Raw genomic sequence first — 15943 nt, 5'->3', positions numbered from 1 at the left:
CGTGAAAGAACAGAGAAAATAGTAATATTAAATAAATTATAGAATCATTAAAAAAGTGAAATGTGCCATTTAAATATAAAAGTTATCTTAATCAAAGGAGTTTAGGATTTCAGGTGTATCCATAAAGGAGTTATCTCTAAATTATTAAAAAGCTTAATCTACTATAAGTTTTTTGAATCATGGTTTTCTAAAAGCAAAACAAAGCACAAAACACATCAGTTACATGACCTAGAGGGAAAAAAAGCTGGACCACTTATACCTACCCAAGTCTTTCAAAATATTCTGAGAACGCAGATTTCTGCTGTTCATACAGCGGGAGTTGAACAGCAAAAAAGACAACTTTCCCCTTGCGTCCTTGCGGAAATTGCTTAAGATGATGTTCGCATATAAGAAGGGCAACAAAGGTTTTTCCACAACCTTTTAACATATAAAGAGAAAGACAACATGTAACTAATAGTATACTAAAATACTTCCATAGAAAGGTCATTACTGGGGGCTCCTCTAAAACCACAGAGCTGACAAGTAAACGGATGATGAGGGTGGATTAACAACTGTAGAACTCACACTCTGACGCAAAAACCAAGCTACTTCCTAGGCACTCGCACACAGCCAGGGACTGCAGGAAGCTGAAAGCAAGCATTCTCTCCCCTTCCTCGTGTCCCTGAAAACACTATGAAACTATATGAATAACGGTTTTTTCAAAAGATCAATGGAACAGTGAAACAATTGAAACTTGCCTACTTGGTCCCAGTGTTCAATCAAGTGGACAAAAGGAAGCAAACAGAGAAATAAACTATCTCAGTAATTGCATCTACTTACCAGTAGGAGCACATATTATTGTATTCTTTCCCTTCTGAGCAGGTAAAGCGAGCTCTAGTTGGAAATTTCTTGGTTTCAATGGGCTATAAGCAGGAGGCACTTCTGTAACACAACAGAAACTAAGTTAGCAAACAGTGACCACTCTGAGGAATCAAGTCAACACTATCTTCCAAAGGACAAGAAATCTGACTGTAGCAAGAAAGACCTCATTTAAGAAATTCTTGTCTCTAATTAACCATTCCAGCTTCTGCACTGATTTGAAATACAGAATTCTCCCTCAATAACAAAGTACCAATGGCAGGAAGGAAAAAAGGAGAAAAAAAAAAAAACTCAAAGATTTCTTTCTGAAACAATCATGGAAGCCTAATCAGGAGAAACTAAAGCAAGAATGGCCTAATCCAGGGCAAAACAGATCACCACCAGTTAAAGGAAATGCTGCATGAGACAAAACCACAAATCCTTCTAAGGCCTTTGAAAAACACCGAACTGAATACCAGACTCCAAAGTAATCTCTTACTGACAAGCAACCATGCTTTATAATTCTGCAGGCTCTCACATGGTATTCTCTCTTAACAGAATCAGAAGTTTTAAAAAAATAATCAGAGGTATCTCACTAACAGATAAGCATACAGAATGTTAAGAGCTAGAAAGACCTTGGAAATCATCCGTTGAGTCTAACCTACCTATTTTAAAGTAAATGGAAATTTCTAAATGGTTAAGTGAGTTCTCTAAGGACCTTTACCTGTCAGAAAACTTAAAGCAATTGACATTCACTGACTTTATTCTGGAGTGACAAAAATGTGTATCATTTTATTGCAGAAACAGTCCATCAATTCTCACCTTATGTTCTTATCCCCAAATCACATTCTTCTTCCAGCCCTTCTTTATTGATCCTATTTTTTTTCTCTGATGCCCTTTTATAAATTACTCTTTACTTGATTTATTATGCTGCTTTCTGGTCTCCTCAGGAAAATATGCTTCTAGAAACATAAAGTGGGCCTTATAGGGACACAGTTAACTCATAGTGCCTTTGTGTGCATTAGAAAAAGGACTCCCTTTTGGAGGATATAGCCCCTCACCGCACTGTGCTGGCAAACAACGCAGGCTGGATCTCAGCCCCAGCTCCACCTCTCAGGCCCACACATTTGTACAGTGCACACACTTATCAACATAGACTGCAGCCCTGGGATCTTGAGAGGAAACTGAACAAGTGACTCACAAAGAGCAGAAGTATTTCTTTAGAAAGCAGGGCTGATTTCAGAGGTCACAGGCATTGAGCTGGGAGGACTCTATTTGCATTTTCAGTGTAGACATGCACATCCTTAGTGATAAAAGAAGACAAAAAAAAGAAGAAGGGAAAAAAAGGAAGAAGCTGGCAAGCGCTATGGAAGGGAGAGAATGGTATTTCTAGTTGTAGGGAACATATCTGTTTTAACATAGATTCTCTTTTTGTTCTGATTTTTCCTTAGAAACCTTTCTATTAAGCTATGACTTTTGGCACTGCAAGACATGACTCCACTCGAAATATCTCAGGAGCATCATTATGGAGAAGAACCAACAATGCTGAGTACCTGAAGAAGGACAGGGATTCTGGCTAAGATTCTGGTTTTCTGGTTCTTCCTTGTAGACAATCTGTATGTCCAAAGTTTTCATTTCATCATCCTCAAGATCTTTCATTTGAACATTTTCTGCACCTTTATGAAAACAAAACACATCTTATCATCTTTATCTGATTATGATCTTGATGGTGAAAGCCCTACAAAGAGGTCATAAAATTTTAAACTTCCATGACAATTTCTCATAACCCTTCCCTCTACCTTTTAAAACAACTAAATGAAATCTTTTTGAATTTGAAATCTTGACTTGAAGTTTGAACTCCAGTGTTGTTTAGGACTTTATTATTCAAAGTGTGGAACATGGACCAGCAACTTCTTTAGGAGCTTGCTGGAAATGCAAACTCTTGAGCCCCGAAAGAATCAGAAGCTTCATTTTAACAAGATCCCTAGGCGATCCACAACCACGCCAAAGACAAGCCCTATTAGCAGAAACACTCTTGTCTTCCATTCCTGACCTGACCCAAGACACCAGATGTGTATTTAGACAGATAATTTCTGAAACAATTTATGATCTTAAAGAAGACTCTGAAAGGCTAAGACCAGACACTCAGATGGTTTATCAAACTCAGCCCTTAAAATAATGCTCCGAGAAGATGTTATTAGCTTCAGGAAGCCAAGGGATAGCTCAGCCACTTAATCAAAACAGATTCTTCCTTTCAGTCTTGTTCTAGTTCGGTTCCAGATGGATTCTAGGCAAGAGAACCACCAGATAGTGTTTAAGATGATTCTATTCTGAAAAGGCAGTGAGTTGTGGAGTTTGAACCTTTAACTCTAGAATTTTCAAGCTATTTCTCTCATCATCTAAACCCAGAGAGTGAGCTCAGATTCCGCCTTTCCCCCAAATACTCTGGGCAGATAGGCTAATTCTGGATGAAAGGGTTGTCCTGATCCATTTTCAGGGGATATATACCACCCAACTAATTCTGTAGATAAAAAGAACCACCTACCTCCCAGAACTCAGCTTCACCCTGGCCTCTCACTAGAGATATAGCCAAGATTATTTGAAGGTAAAAATGCTTCTGACAGTGAGTGAAAGGTAGGTAGGAATGCAAGAAGCTCCAAGCAGAACTATGAAGAAGGACCTATTTTCAGACCCTCGCACCCTTCCAAATATCCTACCTTTCTCTACCATCCACAGTTCGCTGAACTTGCTCTCTTCTTTCTCCAGTGCAAGTTTCAACGTTTTGGGCCAGTTCTCTTTGTCTGATCTGAGAAGGCATTCAATCATTTTCTCTGCACCTGCCATCAGCCCCTTGTTGGAACTTATCTAAGGAAGACAATTGTAGTGGACTGATCAAGTGTTTCAAAAGTTTTCATTGTATGAGTTTTTACTGAAGAAACGTCAATTCAAATACGATCAAATTTAAAATCATTGTATGCTCTGGTTCACTAGGCCTCTTTCACGACCGTTCTTGCACCAGTGCGACTTGATCTTTTAAGATACACTCCCCTTTATCCTCGTCCTCTTACACATGGTATCACCATGTCAAGCCATGTGTTCTTACCTCCTCTGAGATGTTATTATATCAACATCAGCTATATCAGGAAAACAAACTACTTTACACCTATTCAAAATATGGGTATACTGGCATAGGCATATTTGGAAAGATATAACAAAATATTAACAAATAGTTTTTTCTGGATAGTGAGACTTACATGGTTATTATTATTAATCATGATAATTAAAATTCATTGAGCAATTACTATTATGTGCCAGAGATATGTAAGCACTTCACCTATATCATCTCATTCAAAGCCTATAAAAATACCTTACTAATAAGGTACCATTATTATTGCCATTTTATACAGGAAACAGAGACTTAGAGAAACTAAATGTGCCCAAGATCACACCACTAGTAAGCGGCTGAGCTTGGATTAACAAAATTGATTTGTGTCCAGAGACTGAATACTTAACCACTGGAGTCCATAAGCTTTTTTCTTTTTATTTGCTAAACTGTTTGACTTTATTTAAATTTGTATAAAACATTATTCACAAAATAAAGTAATCTTAACTGAAAATAGGGCAAACCTGAAAAAAATCTGTGACACAAATTGATTACTCAGATCACAAATAAAAGTATCCTTCTAGGTAATTATACCTTAGATTTGAGGACTTTAGTAGATTTTAATGATATTGTTCAGTTCTAAAATAACATAGAAAACAGAAGACATTCCTCATGGTCAAATTTTTCCCCCAAATTCAATATTTAATATTAATTAAAATACCTGAATAATTTCTTCACATTCTTGACTAATTAAACATCCAGATATTTCAGGAAGGATATCTTTTGGATTGATTGTGGTTTTAAATTCGGGTTGTAAACGCTTTAAAAGTAATCTATACTCCTCCAATTTTTCAATTTTTTGGAAATCCCAACTTTCAATGGCTTCACAAAGTCCAGAATAACCTGAAAAGTAGGGAAAAAATGGGGCTGTTAGGATACCAACTAAAAAAATATGTTGAGATTAAGATTTAGAAGTCATGTTTGAATGTATTGTGAGAAAACTGAAAACAACTGTAAATCACTTCCATTATTTATGATCTTTCAAAAAGAAAATTCAATATTCATTTAGGCACCCCGCGTTTACGGTGGAGCTAGTGGCAAGAACCTGTCTGCCAATGAAGGAGATGTGAGAGATCCGGGTTCAATCCCTGGGTCAGAAAGATCCCCTGGAGAAGGGAATGGCCACCCACTCCAGTATTCTTGCCTGGAGAATCCCATGGGCAGAGGAGCCTGACGGGCTACAGTCCATGGGTCACAAAGAGTCAGACACGACTGAGTGACTGACACTTTCACTGAGAATAAATTTGAGGTCTTGTATTTGGTCTCAGTAAGACCTCTTCCTTCCAAGGTATCCCATGGACTTCACCTACAATCTCTGATTTGCCTTTCTTTCAATTGAGTCAAACCATCATGCTAAGTATCTTCTCAGTGCAAAGTAGTAAAAAAGGGCAAAAAGAAATATGAATGTTAATTCCTGACACTCAGGGCCTTACTGCCTACATTATTCCAAGGAAAGAATAGTAAGCACAATGGGAAATTTGAGTGAAAAAATTATTTCCAACTAGAATTATCCAGGAATGCTTGGCTCTAAGTTTCTCTTCAGAGAACCACCAGGCTTGTCTGACTATCAGGCCCACACTCTTTTCACTGGACTATAAAAACCATATTGGCACATATGAAGCTATTACCCAGCTTAATACCTGGAATATTCCAGTACCTTAGTGGGTGTGTGTCTCCTCTCTCTCACTCTTCTATCTTCCTGCAAAGATAGCACTATCCTGTATTTGATTTATCACTCTTGATTTCTTAGAATAGTTGTGTGGCATATACTCAATTCTCTAAAGAATACATGTCTAGTTTAAGCTTGTTTGAAATGTTTTAATTTTATTCTTCACTAAATGCAATTTTCTCTGACTTTTTAGAAAGTTTAATATTACATTTCTAAGTTTCACCCATGCTGTCATCTGTAGCTATGTTCATACATCTCCACTGCAGGATAATCGACTCTTGTGTGAATATCACAAAATGTATTTATCCAGTCTCTTTCTGAAGGATACTGGTGTTGCTTCTAGTTTTGTTTCTTTGCCTGCTTGTTTTTGGCATTACCAACTGATTATAGTATGAACATTCTTTGTATGTACCTTCTGGAATACATGTGTTAAGAATTTCTCTGGGCATATACTTAACAGTGAAACTGCTGGATAGAAGGAGAGTTGTAACTATATGAACTGATGCCAATTGTTTTTCAAAACAGTTGTAGCAGTTACACTCCTTAAGGACTGTCATCCTTAAGATTTCCCATTATTAAAAATCCTCTTTGAGCCTTCCCACGAGCTGCGATTCATGGGGTCGCAAAGAGTCGGAAACGACTGAGGACTGAACAGAACTGTTGGACTTCCTGAATTTTGCTATTATGTTCCTAATTTACAACTTCCTAATTGCTAATTGGGCTGAGAATCTTTTCTCATGTTTATTAACCTTTCATGCTTCCTATTCTTTGAAGACTCACTTCACATCTTTTGCCTTGTAAATATTTTCTTTCTTTTTAAATTGATTTTAAGCCTTTTAAATATATCATGGATACTAATTCTTTGGTGATAATGTAGTTTGAAAATATCCTCCCCCAGTTTGTCACTTGTTTTTTCACTTTCTATATAGTGTTTTTTGATAAACATATACTCTTAATTTTAATATCCTCAAATTTATCAATCTAGGTTAATGCTTTAAGGTCTTATCTCATAAATCTTGTCATACCCTAAGGTCAGAAAAATGCTCTTCTATATACTGGTCTAAAATAGTTGACCTTTTGCTATTATGAATTAAGTCTTGAATTCTTTTGATTTATTGTGTGTGTGCAAGTATATGTATGTACATGGAATGAGGTAAGGAAGACAAGTTTATTTGTATCCACATGGATATGAAAGCTAGGGTTTGCCGGGTTTTTAACATTATCCCATTTGAAATGGCCTACTGCGGTGTATCAAAAAGTCCCTCCTTTCTGAATAATCCTCTTTTCCCAGTGATCTCCAGTACATCAGAGTTCCATAAATATATGAGTCTGATTGAAGGCTCTCCACTCTGTCTCATCAGTCAGTTGTTCAATACCAGGGCCAGCATCACACTGTATCAATGCCTGTGACTTTTAATAGATCTTGATATCTAAAAAAGGAACCCCCAACCTACTGAACTCTTCTTTACAAGTGTACTGACTATGCTTGGGTCATAGTTCTTCCACATACAGTTTAGAATCTGCTTGTCAAGTTCATAAAGAAGCATGCGGGATTTTTATTTAGAATTGTATTGAATGTATATCTCAGTGTAGGGAGAACTGACACTTCTATGGTCTTCCTCTCCACGTGCCTAGGTATATATCTCCACCTAGCTAGGACTTTTTTTTTTTTTTTTTTTTTTTCGGTTTTGCCATACAGCTTGCAGGATCTCAGTTCCCCAACCAGGGAGTGAATCCAGGCCGTGGCAGTGAAAGAACAGAGTTCTAACCATTCGACCACCAAGGAATTCCCTAGAATTTCTTTATATTTTTTCAAAACCCTTTCGTCATTTTCTCTATTGAGTCCACACATCTTTGGTTAGATTTATTGCTAAATATAACTTTGTTACTATTAGATATGGTATTTCATTTTGGATTACATTTGCCATTTTTCCCAGTGGGTGGAAATACAACTAATTTTTGTATACTGATCTTATATCCAATAAACATGCTAAACTGTTCCATTAGTTGTAATAACCTCTCTGTAGATTCCTTTGGAAATTTCAAGTAGGCAGTTATAGCATCTGCCTGAAAATGGTCTTTACATTGCCTCAGATTAAGAGATATAAACTAAACGTGGATACTTATAAATTAATAGAATTTCACCTTTACAGAATCTTTAAACAGTCAAGTAATAACTCTGATTTGTGAGTAAAAAGAATGAACTAACCTGCTTGGTGAAGGGCATCCAAAAAGCCACGGAACCAGCCTTCCTCCTGGAGCTCCAATAGGACCTGGAGGAAAAGTGAGGCAGCCTCCATGGGTCCCTTGTTGTTTTTCTCGGCCTGAATATGCTGCACCACATCTACAAACAGAGGCAAGAGGGACTCATCAAACTTCAGAACTGCTGATCACTGGAGGTAAAACCACTAATCATTGGAAGCGTTGTCAGATCTTCTCAAACGGGGCTGGGGAGTCACAGCAATGGAAGGACCTGCAGGAAAAAGCAAGTTCTCCGTCTTGGTCAATCACCCCTACCCCCAGCCTCTCTGGAAACTTCTCCTAGTCTGTTGTGGAAGTCTGGACGCATGCTGGAGGGTAGTCCTTAAGAAAAGGAGTCTCTTAAAGATGCCTGCAAGAGTCTCCTCATAACAAGTGAGAAGTCATGGCAGCACCAGGTTAGGTAGAAAAACCATGGCTTCTTCTAACATTTGAAAGTTTCTTGTTCAAAAGTCTGAATTAATCGCAGACTAAAAGGGTGTGAGGATAGGACCACTCCTGTCATCAGTGACAATTACAGTGGACACAGCAACCAGCCAATTTGGAGAACGCAGCAGTGGCTATAAGACTGGAAAAGGTCAGTTTTCATTCCAGTCCCTAAGAAGGGTAATGCCAAAGAATGCTCAAACTACCACAAAATGGCACTCATATCACACGCTAGTAAAGTAATGCTCAAAATTCTCCAAGCCAGGCTTCAGCAATACATGAACCGTGAACTTCCAGATGTCCAAGCTGGATTTAGAAAAGGAAGAGGATCCAGAGATCAAACTGCCAACACCCGTTGGATCACAGAAAAAAAGCAACGTAGTTCCAGAAAAACATCTACTCCTGCTTTATTGACTATGCCAAAGCTTCTGACTGTGTGGATCACAACAAACTGTGGAAAATTCTGAAAGAGATGGGAATACCAGGCCACCTTATCTGCCTCTTGAGAAATCTGTATGCAGGTCAGGAAGCAACAGTTAGAACTGGACATGGAACAACAGACTGGTTCCAAATCGGGAAAGGAGCATGTGAAGGCTGTATATTGTCACCATGCTTATTTAACGTCTATGCAGAGTACATCATGAGAAATGCTGGGCTGGATGAAGCACAAGCTGGAATGAAGATTTCCGGGAGAAATATCAATAACCTCAGATATGCAGATGACACCACATTTATGGCAGAAAGCAAAGAAGAACAAAAGAGCCTCTTGATGAAAGTAAAAGAGGAGAGTGAAAAAGTTGGCTTAAACCTCAACATCCAGAAAACGAAGATCATGGCATCTGGTCCCATCACCTCATGGGAAATAGATGGGGAAACAGTGATAGACTTTATTTTGGGGGGCTCCAAAATCACCACAGATGGTGATTGCAACCGTGAAATTAAAAGACACTTGCTTCTTGGAAGAAAAGTTATGACCAACCTAGAGAGCATATTAAAAAGCAGAGACATTACTTTGGCAAAAAGGTTCATCCAGACAAAGCTATGGTTTTTCCAGTAGTCACGTATGAATGTGCGAGTTGGACTATAAGAAAGCTGAGCACCAAAGAATTCGTGCTTTTGAACTGTGGTGTTGGAGAAGACTCTTGAGAGTCCCTTGGACTGCAAGGAGATCCAACCAGTCAATCCTAAAGGAAATCATTGGAAGGACTGATGCTGAAGCTGAAACTCCAATACTTTGGCCACCTGATTCAAAGAACTGACTCATTTGAAAAAACCCTGATTCTGGGAAAGATTGAAGGCAGGAGGAGAAGGGGATGACAGAGGATGAGATGGTTGGATGGCATCACCGACTCGATGGACATGAGTTTGAGTAAGCTCCAGGAGTTGGTGTTGTACAGGGTGGCCTGGCATGCTGCTGTCCATGGGGCTGCAAACAGTCAGACACGACTGAGTGACTGAACTGAACTGAACAGCAATCAGAGTTAGAATAAACAGAGGTCCTTTTATGGTCCTATTTCCAGGCTTTTGTTAAGACATGTAAAAAAATTTAGACAGAAATCACAATAGAGTCAGGAGACCAGAAGGGGGCGCTCTCATGCCCTGTGCCCATACTGCTACTGCTAAGTCGCTTCAGTCGTGTGACTGACTCTGTGCGACCCCATAGACGGCAGCCCACCAGGCTCCCCCGTCCCTGGGATTCTCCAGGCCAGAACACTGGAGTGGGCTGCCATTTCCTTCTCCAATGCATCTGTGCCCATAGCAGAGCCCAAGAGGAAGAAGTCAGACTTCTTTCCTGGCAAGGAGTGAGCCAAGGAAAAGCCAATGACTGTTTACTACAGCCCCTCCCAGGCTCCTTTTCTCCTCTATAAAAGTGTTCTTCCTTGGCCCTGCAGGGACCTGCATGGGGCTGCCATGATTGCAGACCTCAGATTGCAGTTCTCTGCTGATCCTGAAAAAGTCTGTCTTTGCTGGAGAAATATCTGGCAGTCTATTTATTTCAGGTCAACAGATGGTAGGAAATATGGTAGAAGAGAAAAAGCAAAAGGAGCTAAAGAAAACACAGTGAGGCCAGGTAACAGACAACTATCCACCAACCAGCTGGTGGTCTTACTGATTTTGCACAGTAACTCCACGTCTGGGCTGATAACCAAAGTTACCTTCGTATGACCTGACACTTGATCATTTTCCCCACTGTCGAAGCAAAGCGAAGTCAGTTGCTCAGTCATGTCCGACTCTTTGTGACCCCATGGACTGTAGCCTACCACGCTCCTCCATCCGTGGGATTTTGCAGGCAAGAGCACTGGAGTGGGTTGCCATTGCCTTCTCCAGAGGATCTTCTTGACTCAGGGACTGAACCCAGGTCTCCCGCATTAAGCAGACGCTCTACCGTCTGAGCCACCAGGGAAGTCCTATTGCCAGTGGTATGTAAATTCTAAGGAGTGATTCCAATTGTCGGGCAGGTTCACCTCTGTATTCTCAGAGTTTAGAAGACCTAGTACTCAATGCACACTTAACAAAGGTATGCTGAATGAATGCAAGCAGACAGGAAGGAACGCCTCCCTTTTCTGCCAAGGTCTCTGCAACAATAAAACAAACCCTTTTAAAGTATAAAATTCAATGGCTTTTGCAGCTGTAAATCCATCACCACTATATAATTTTAATGCCTTTTCTTTACTGTAGAAAGAAATCTTATACCCATTAGCAGTCATTCCCCATTTCCCCCATGGTAACTATGGATTTGCCTATTTTGGACATTTCATATGAACCGGATCATAGAGTAGGCGGTCCTCATGGCTGGGTTCTTTCACTTAGCATAATGTTTTCAAGTTCATCCATATTGTAATCATGTATCATATTTAATCCTTTTCCTTGCTGAATAACATTCCATTGTATGGATGCACCAGTTTTGTCTATCTATTCATCAGTTAATGGGCATTTAGGTTTCTACATTTTGTCTTTTATGAACAGTAATGTTATAAGCATTCACGTACAAGATTTTGTGTGGATATAAATATTCATTTCTCTTAAGTACATATACAGCTAGGCACAAGATTGCTGGGTCTTAAGGTCACAGTCTAAAGCCTGGGGTTAGGATTTAACCAAAAGAGCTGAGAAAACAAGGCGGGGGAGGTACAGAGAATTTAATCAGTGTAACAGAAACAGAAAAAGTGGGTGGAAAAGCAGAGTTTATGTGATGATACAAAGGAATGAACAGGAAAGATGTCAACCAACTATATGCAAACAGCTGCCTATGGGGCTGGACTTGAGAACTCTACGGTATTGTTAACATTCAAAAATAAGATAATATTATACACAGTATTTTTAAGCTTGCTTTTAAAAAATTATTTATTTCTGGCCTCACTGGGTCCTCCCTGCCACGTGGGTGGCTCTCTAGCTGCAGAGAGATGAGGCTACTGTCTAGCTGTGCGGAGGCTTCTTATTGCAGCGGCTTCTTTTGCTGTGGAGCGCACTCCAGGCGCGCAGGCCTCAGCAGGTGTGGCAGGTGGCTCAGGAGTTGCGGCTCTCGGGGTCTCGGGCACAGGCTCAGTAGTTGCGAAGCACGGGCTTCGTTGCTCCGCGGCACGTGGGGTCTCCCCGGATCAGGGATTGAATCCATGTCCCCTGCACTGCAGGCAGTTCTTTACCACTGAGCCACTCAAGCTCACTTTTTAAACTTACCTTGTGGGGTTTTTTTTCTTTTATGAGGAGTTTATTGTCTTTTTTTTTTTTTTAAGGTTTATTCAGGGAGATACATACTCCACAGAAACTTTTGATATTTTTATTGTGCTGTATTATAACTATAAATTAAAGTTAATATATATTAAAAAACAATCCCACCTGTGCACTCCCATAAGCATACTATGGTTTTCCATCAATGCACTCACCACACTTTATTATGTTCAGTTACCTGACTTCACACATGCACTCTAATCTCAGGGCAGAACCTTCCTATCAATCCTTCATTTCCTGAAAGGATGCTTCCTATTAACTAATATGTGTAGGCAATGGCACCCCACTCCAGTACTCTTGCCTGGAAAATCCCATGGATGAAGGAGCCTGGTAGGCTGCAGTCCATGGGGTCGCCAAGAGTTGGACACGACTGAGTGACTTCACTTTCACTTTCATGCATTGGAGAAGGAAATGGCAACCCACTCCAGTGTTCTTGCCTGGAGAATCCCGGGGACAGGGGAGCCTGGTGGGCTGCTGTCTATGGGGTCGCACAGAGTTGGACACGACTGAAGTGACTTAGCAGCAGCAGTAGTAGTATGTTTTAATGCTAGCCAGTGCTAGCCTAATGCCTGACACAGCTTAACTGCTGAGTTGCTGGTTATTAAGTCAATACACAGTACATGAAAGAATGAGATGCACATCATTGTTAGTGTTCCACTCTTTGGAGGATTTCTAGAAGAGACAGATGTCTTGCACCCCTTACATTCTTCAAGGGCCCCAACTCCTCTGCGGTCAGTAGGATGTTATTTTGTTACTTCTCTCTGAGCACAGCTACTAAGGGGGAATGCTTTGTGTTGGTGGCATTCTTTCACTCCTCACTCCACAGCCTGTGCTTCGGATGTGCATAGCAATTAGCACGCAAGTTACCTGTCTGCTTTAATACAGTTTCAAAAAACTGCCTCACATCAGGAAAGTTATGTAGGCGTTTGGAGCAGACTCCCTCTTTCACCTCAACTCTTTCCGGGCAGCCCCTCCCTTCTCTTCTCCCCAAGGCTCTGCTCACTTCTGGCACAAAGTACCTCAATACAAATCTGTAAAATGGCCATTATCCATCATCATGGGACTCATATGCTATGGGGAAACACCTGAATTGAAGCCTAAAGCCATTCCCTCCAGTGAATCTTGCTCCTCTCATAGTTTGAAAAGATACATGCACCTCAGTATTTATTGCAGCACTACTTACAGTAGCCAAGACATGGAAGCAACCTAGATGTCCAATGGCAGAGGAATGGATACAAAAGATATGGTACATATATGCAATGGAATATTAGCCATAAAAAAGAATGGCATAATGCCATTTGCAGCAACATGGATGTACCTAGAGATTATCATACTAAGTGAACTCAGACAGAGAAAGACAAATATCATATCATATCACTTATATGTGGAATCTTAAAAATGATACTGATGAACTTATTTACAAAACAGAAACAGACTCACAGACTACGAAAACAAACTAACGGTTACCAAAGGGGAAAGGTGGGGGAGAGAGATAAATTAAGAGTCTCGGATAAACATACACACACTGCTGCTGCTGCTGCTAAGTCGCTTCAGTTGTGTCCAACCCTGTGCGACCCCATAGACGGCAGCCCACCAGGCTCCCCCGTCCCTGGGATTCTCCAGGCAAGAACACTGGGGTGGGCACACTATACAAAACAGGTAATCTATGGAGCGCCTGCTGTATAGCACCTAGAACTCTGCTCAATATTCTGTGATAATCTATATGAGAAAAGAATCTGAAAAAGAATGGTATAGGTATAACTGAATCACTTTGCTGTACATGAAACTAATGCAACATTGTAAATCAACTATACCCAATATAAAATAAAAATCAAATTTATAAAAGTTTCCAGTCATTTGCTGGTAAGATCCAGATCTGGCAGAGTGAGTCTCAACTTCTCCCGGAGTACAGCACTTTCTTACCATTTGTATACTTCGGTCCTCGCCTGTCTCCACCAACCCCTTGGACTTTAAAGTATTTTAAGGGCGGGCTTGTATCTTATTCTGAATCTCTGATGTCAGCGCAAAGACCAACACAGTAGACGGACACAACTATTAGCACAAATAAATGAAACAGCGACATGCTTCCCCAGCTTTAAGTATAAACAAATGTGCAGCTCTAAGCAAGTCATTTCACTTCGCTGGGACTCAGTTTCCCCATGTGGGCTTCCAAGGGCTTCTCAAACTCTTGACAATCCCCAGTCTAAAATATTGCGAAGATCTCGCCACAAACCCGGCGTTAACTGTATTGACTGAAAGACCGGGATGGGGGTTGAGGGGTGGAATAAGAAAGAAATCCTGAACTGTTTTCTTGCACCAAGAGGCAGGCGGCAACCACTCACCGTCCCTAAACCAGGGGGTCATGTAGCTCAGGATGTAGGTAGGGTCCAGGATCTTGCTGACATAGCCGCGGAAGGCGTGCAAATTCCGCCGCTGCTCGGCCGTCATGCCGGCGACTCTGCTCCCCGGGACCCCCTGCCTCGCCTGCGCTCTGCTCGGCGCCGCTGCGCTCGGCTCCGCTCCGCGAAAACACAGCTGTGAGGCGCGAGAAATTTGCAGAGGTGAGCACTCCTCGCGGAGGCGGAGCTGCAGGGGAAGCCGGGCTGCGGGGGGAAAATCGAAACTGAAACCAGGGGCGGGGGGCCCCCCAGGCTCCGCGATCAACCGCGGGTCCCCGGCGCGGTTTCGGTTTCGTTTCCTCGCCAGCTCGCGGATCCCGAGGGACCCAAGGGGACCCCTGCGAGTTACTCTTTGGTGTTCACTTCATCTTACTTTCTGTTTTGCTTTTAGGGCCGTAAAGTTGAGATACGACAAAATGCATAGATGTTAATTTATAATTCCATGAGTTCGGGGAGATGTATGCGGGTGTAACCACTTTGCCCAGGTTGTCTGGGTCCTGTGGTCTAGTGTCTTAACTTTACAGGACACTGTCACCTGTTTTCCAAAGTGGCCATCCCGTGGTGCCTTCCCCACCCGGAGTGTGAGAGAGCTTCAGGGGACGCAAGCCCAGGAAGTACACACGCTGGTCAGTTGTTGCTCGCTAGTTTGGTTTGGGTTGGGCTTTTGCCTGGTATGAAATAGTGCGCTGTTGTCAAATATATGTAGTCCAAATACCCTCTCCCAGTCTGTGACTTACATCATTCTCTTTAAGGTGCCTTTTGAGCATAAATTTATTTTGGTGAAACCTAATTTACCAGTTTTTTCGTTGTTTACTGCCTTTTGTGTCCTCTTTGATGAATCTTTGCCTACTAAAGATATTCTGTGTTTTCTTTTAGGGTCTTTGAGTTTTCAGCTTTTATCTTTAGGTTATGGCCATCTCGAATTAATTTTGTTGTGGGAGGAGGTAGAGGTCAAGCTTTCACTTTTTCCATACTTGTTTCACACAAACTATTTCCTTGAAAACTTTTCCCTTTGAATAGGCTTGGCACCTTTGTCAAAAAATCAACTGACTGTGCACTATTTCTAACTTTATTCTGTTCCACTTATCTATTTGTTGATACTGCTTTATGTCTCTTTGTAAAGACTATATTGGGACTTACCTGGTGGCTAAAACTCTTGCTCCCAGTGCAGATGGCCTTGGTGTGATCCCTTGTGGGGAACTAGATCCCACATGCTGCAACTAAAGATCCTGCGTGCTGCAACTGAGGCCTGATACAGCCAAATAAATTTAAACATACGAAAGAAAAAAAAGTGCATTGACTGTTCTGGGATCTTTGGATTTTAATATGAAGTTTTCTTGCCTAGAGAATCTCATGGACAGAGGAGCCTCGCGGGCTGCAATCCGTAGGGTCACAAAGAGTCAGACACCTGTGAGTGACTTTCACTTTCATGAAATATTGTTTGCCAACTCCTATTTTTAA

General features: G+C 41.0%; 1 protein-coding gene across 1 annotated transcript in view; it reads right to left on the bottom strand.

Annotated features, from left to right (window-relative positions):
* Positions 1–14702, bottom strand: part of DDX58 (DEXD/H-box helicase 58) — a 46534-nt gene extending 31832 nt beyond the window's left edge. The window contains exons 1-7 of the mRNA XM_005683566.3: positions 14426–14702; positions 7879–8013; positions 4662–4843; positions 3555–3702; positions 2391–2513; positions 820–921; positions 264–417 (exon numbers count right to left, since the gene is read on the bottom strand). Coding sequence (XP_005683623.1) covers positions 264–417; positions 820–921; positions 2391–2513; positions 3555–3702; positions 4662–4843; positions 7879–8013; positions 14426–14531 — 950 coding nt within the window. The 5' untranslated portion in view covers positions 14532–14702. The remainder of the gene's footprint in view (positions 1–263; positions 418–819; positions 922–2390; positions 2514–3554; positions 3703–4661; positions 4844–7878; positions 8014–14425) is intronic.

Source organism: Capra hircus, chromosome 8 (genome assembly GCF_001704415.2).
Source record: "Capra hircus breed San Clemente chromosome 8, ASM170441v1, whole genome shotgun sequence".
Classification (NCBI taxonomy): Eukaryota; Metazoa; Chordata; class Mammalia; order Artiodactyla; family Bovidae; genus Capra; species Capra hircus.
This window is presented reverse-complemented; position numbering and strand designations above follow the sequence as displayed.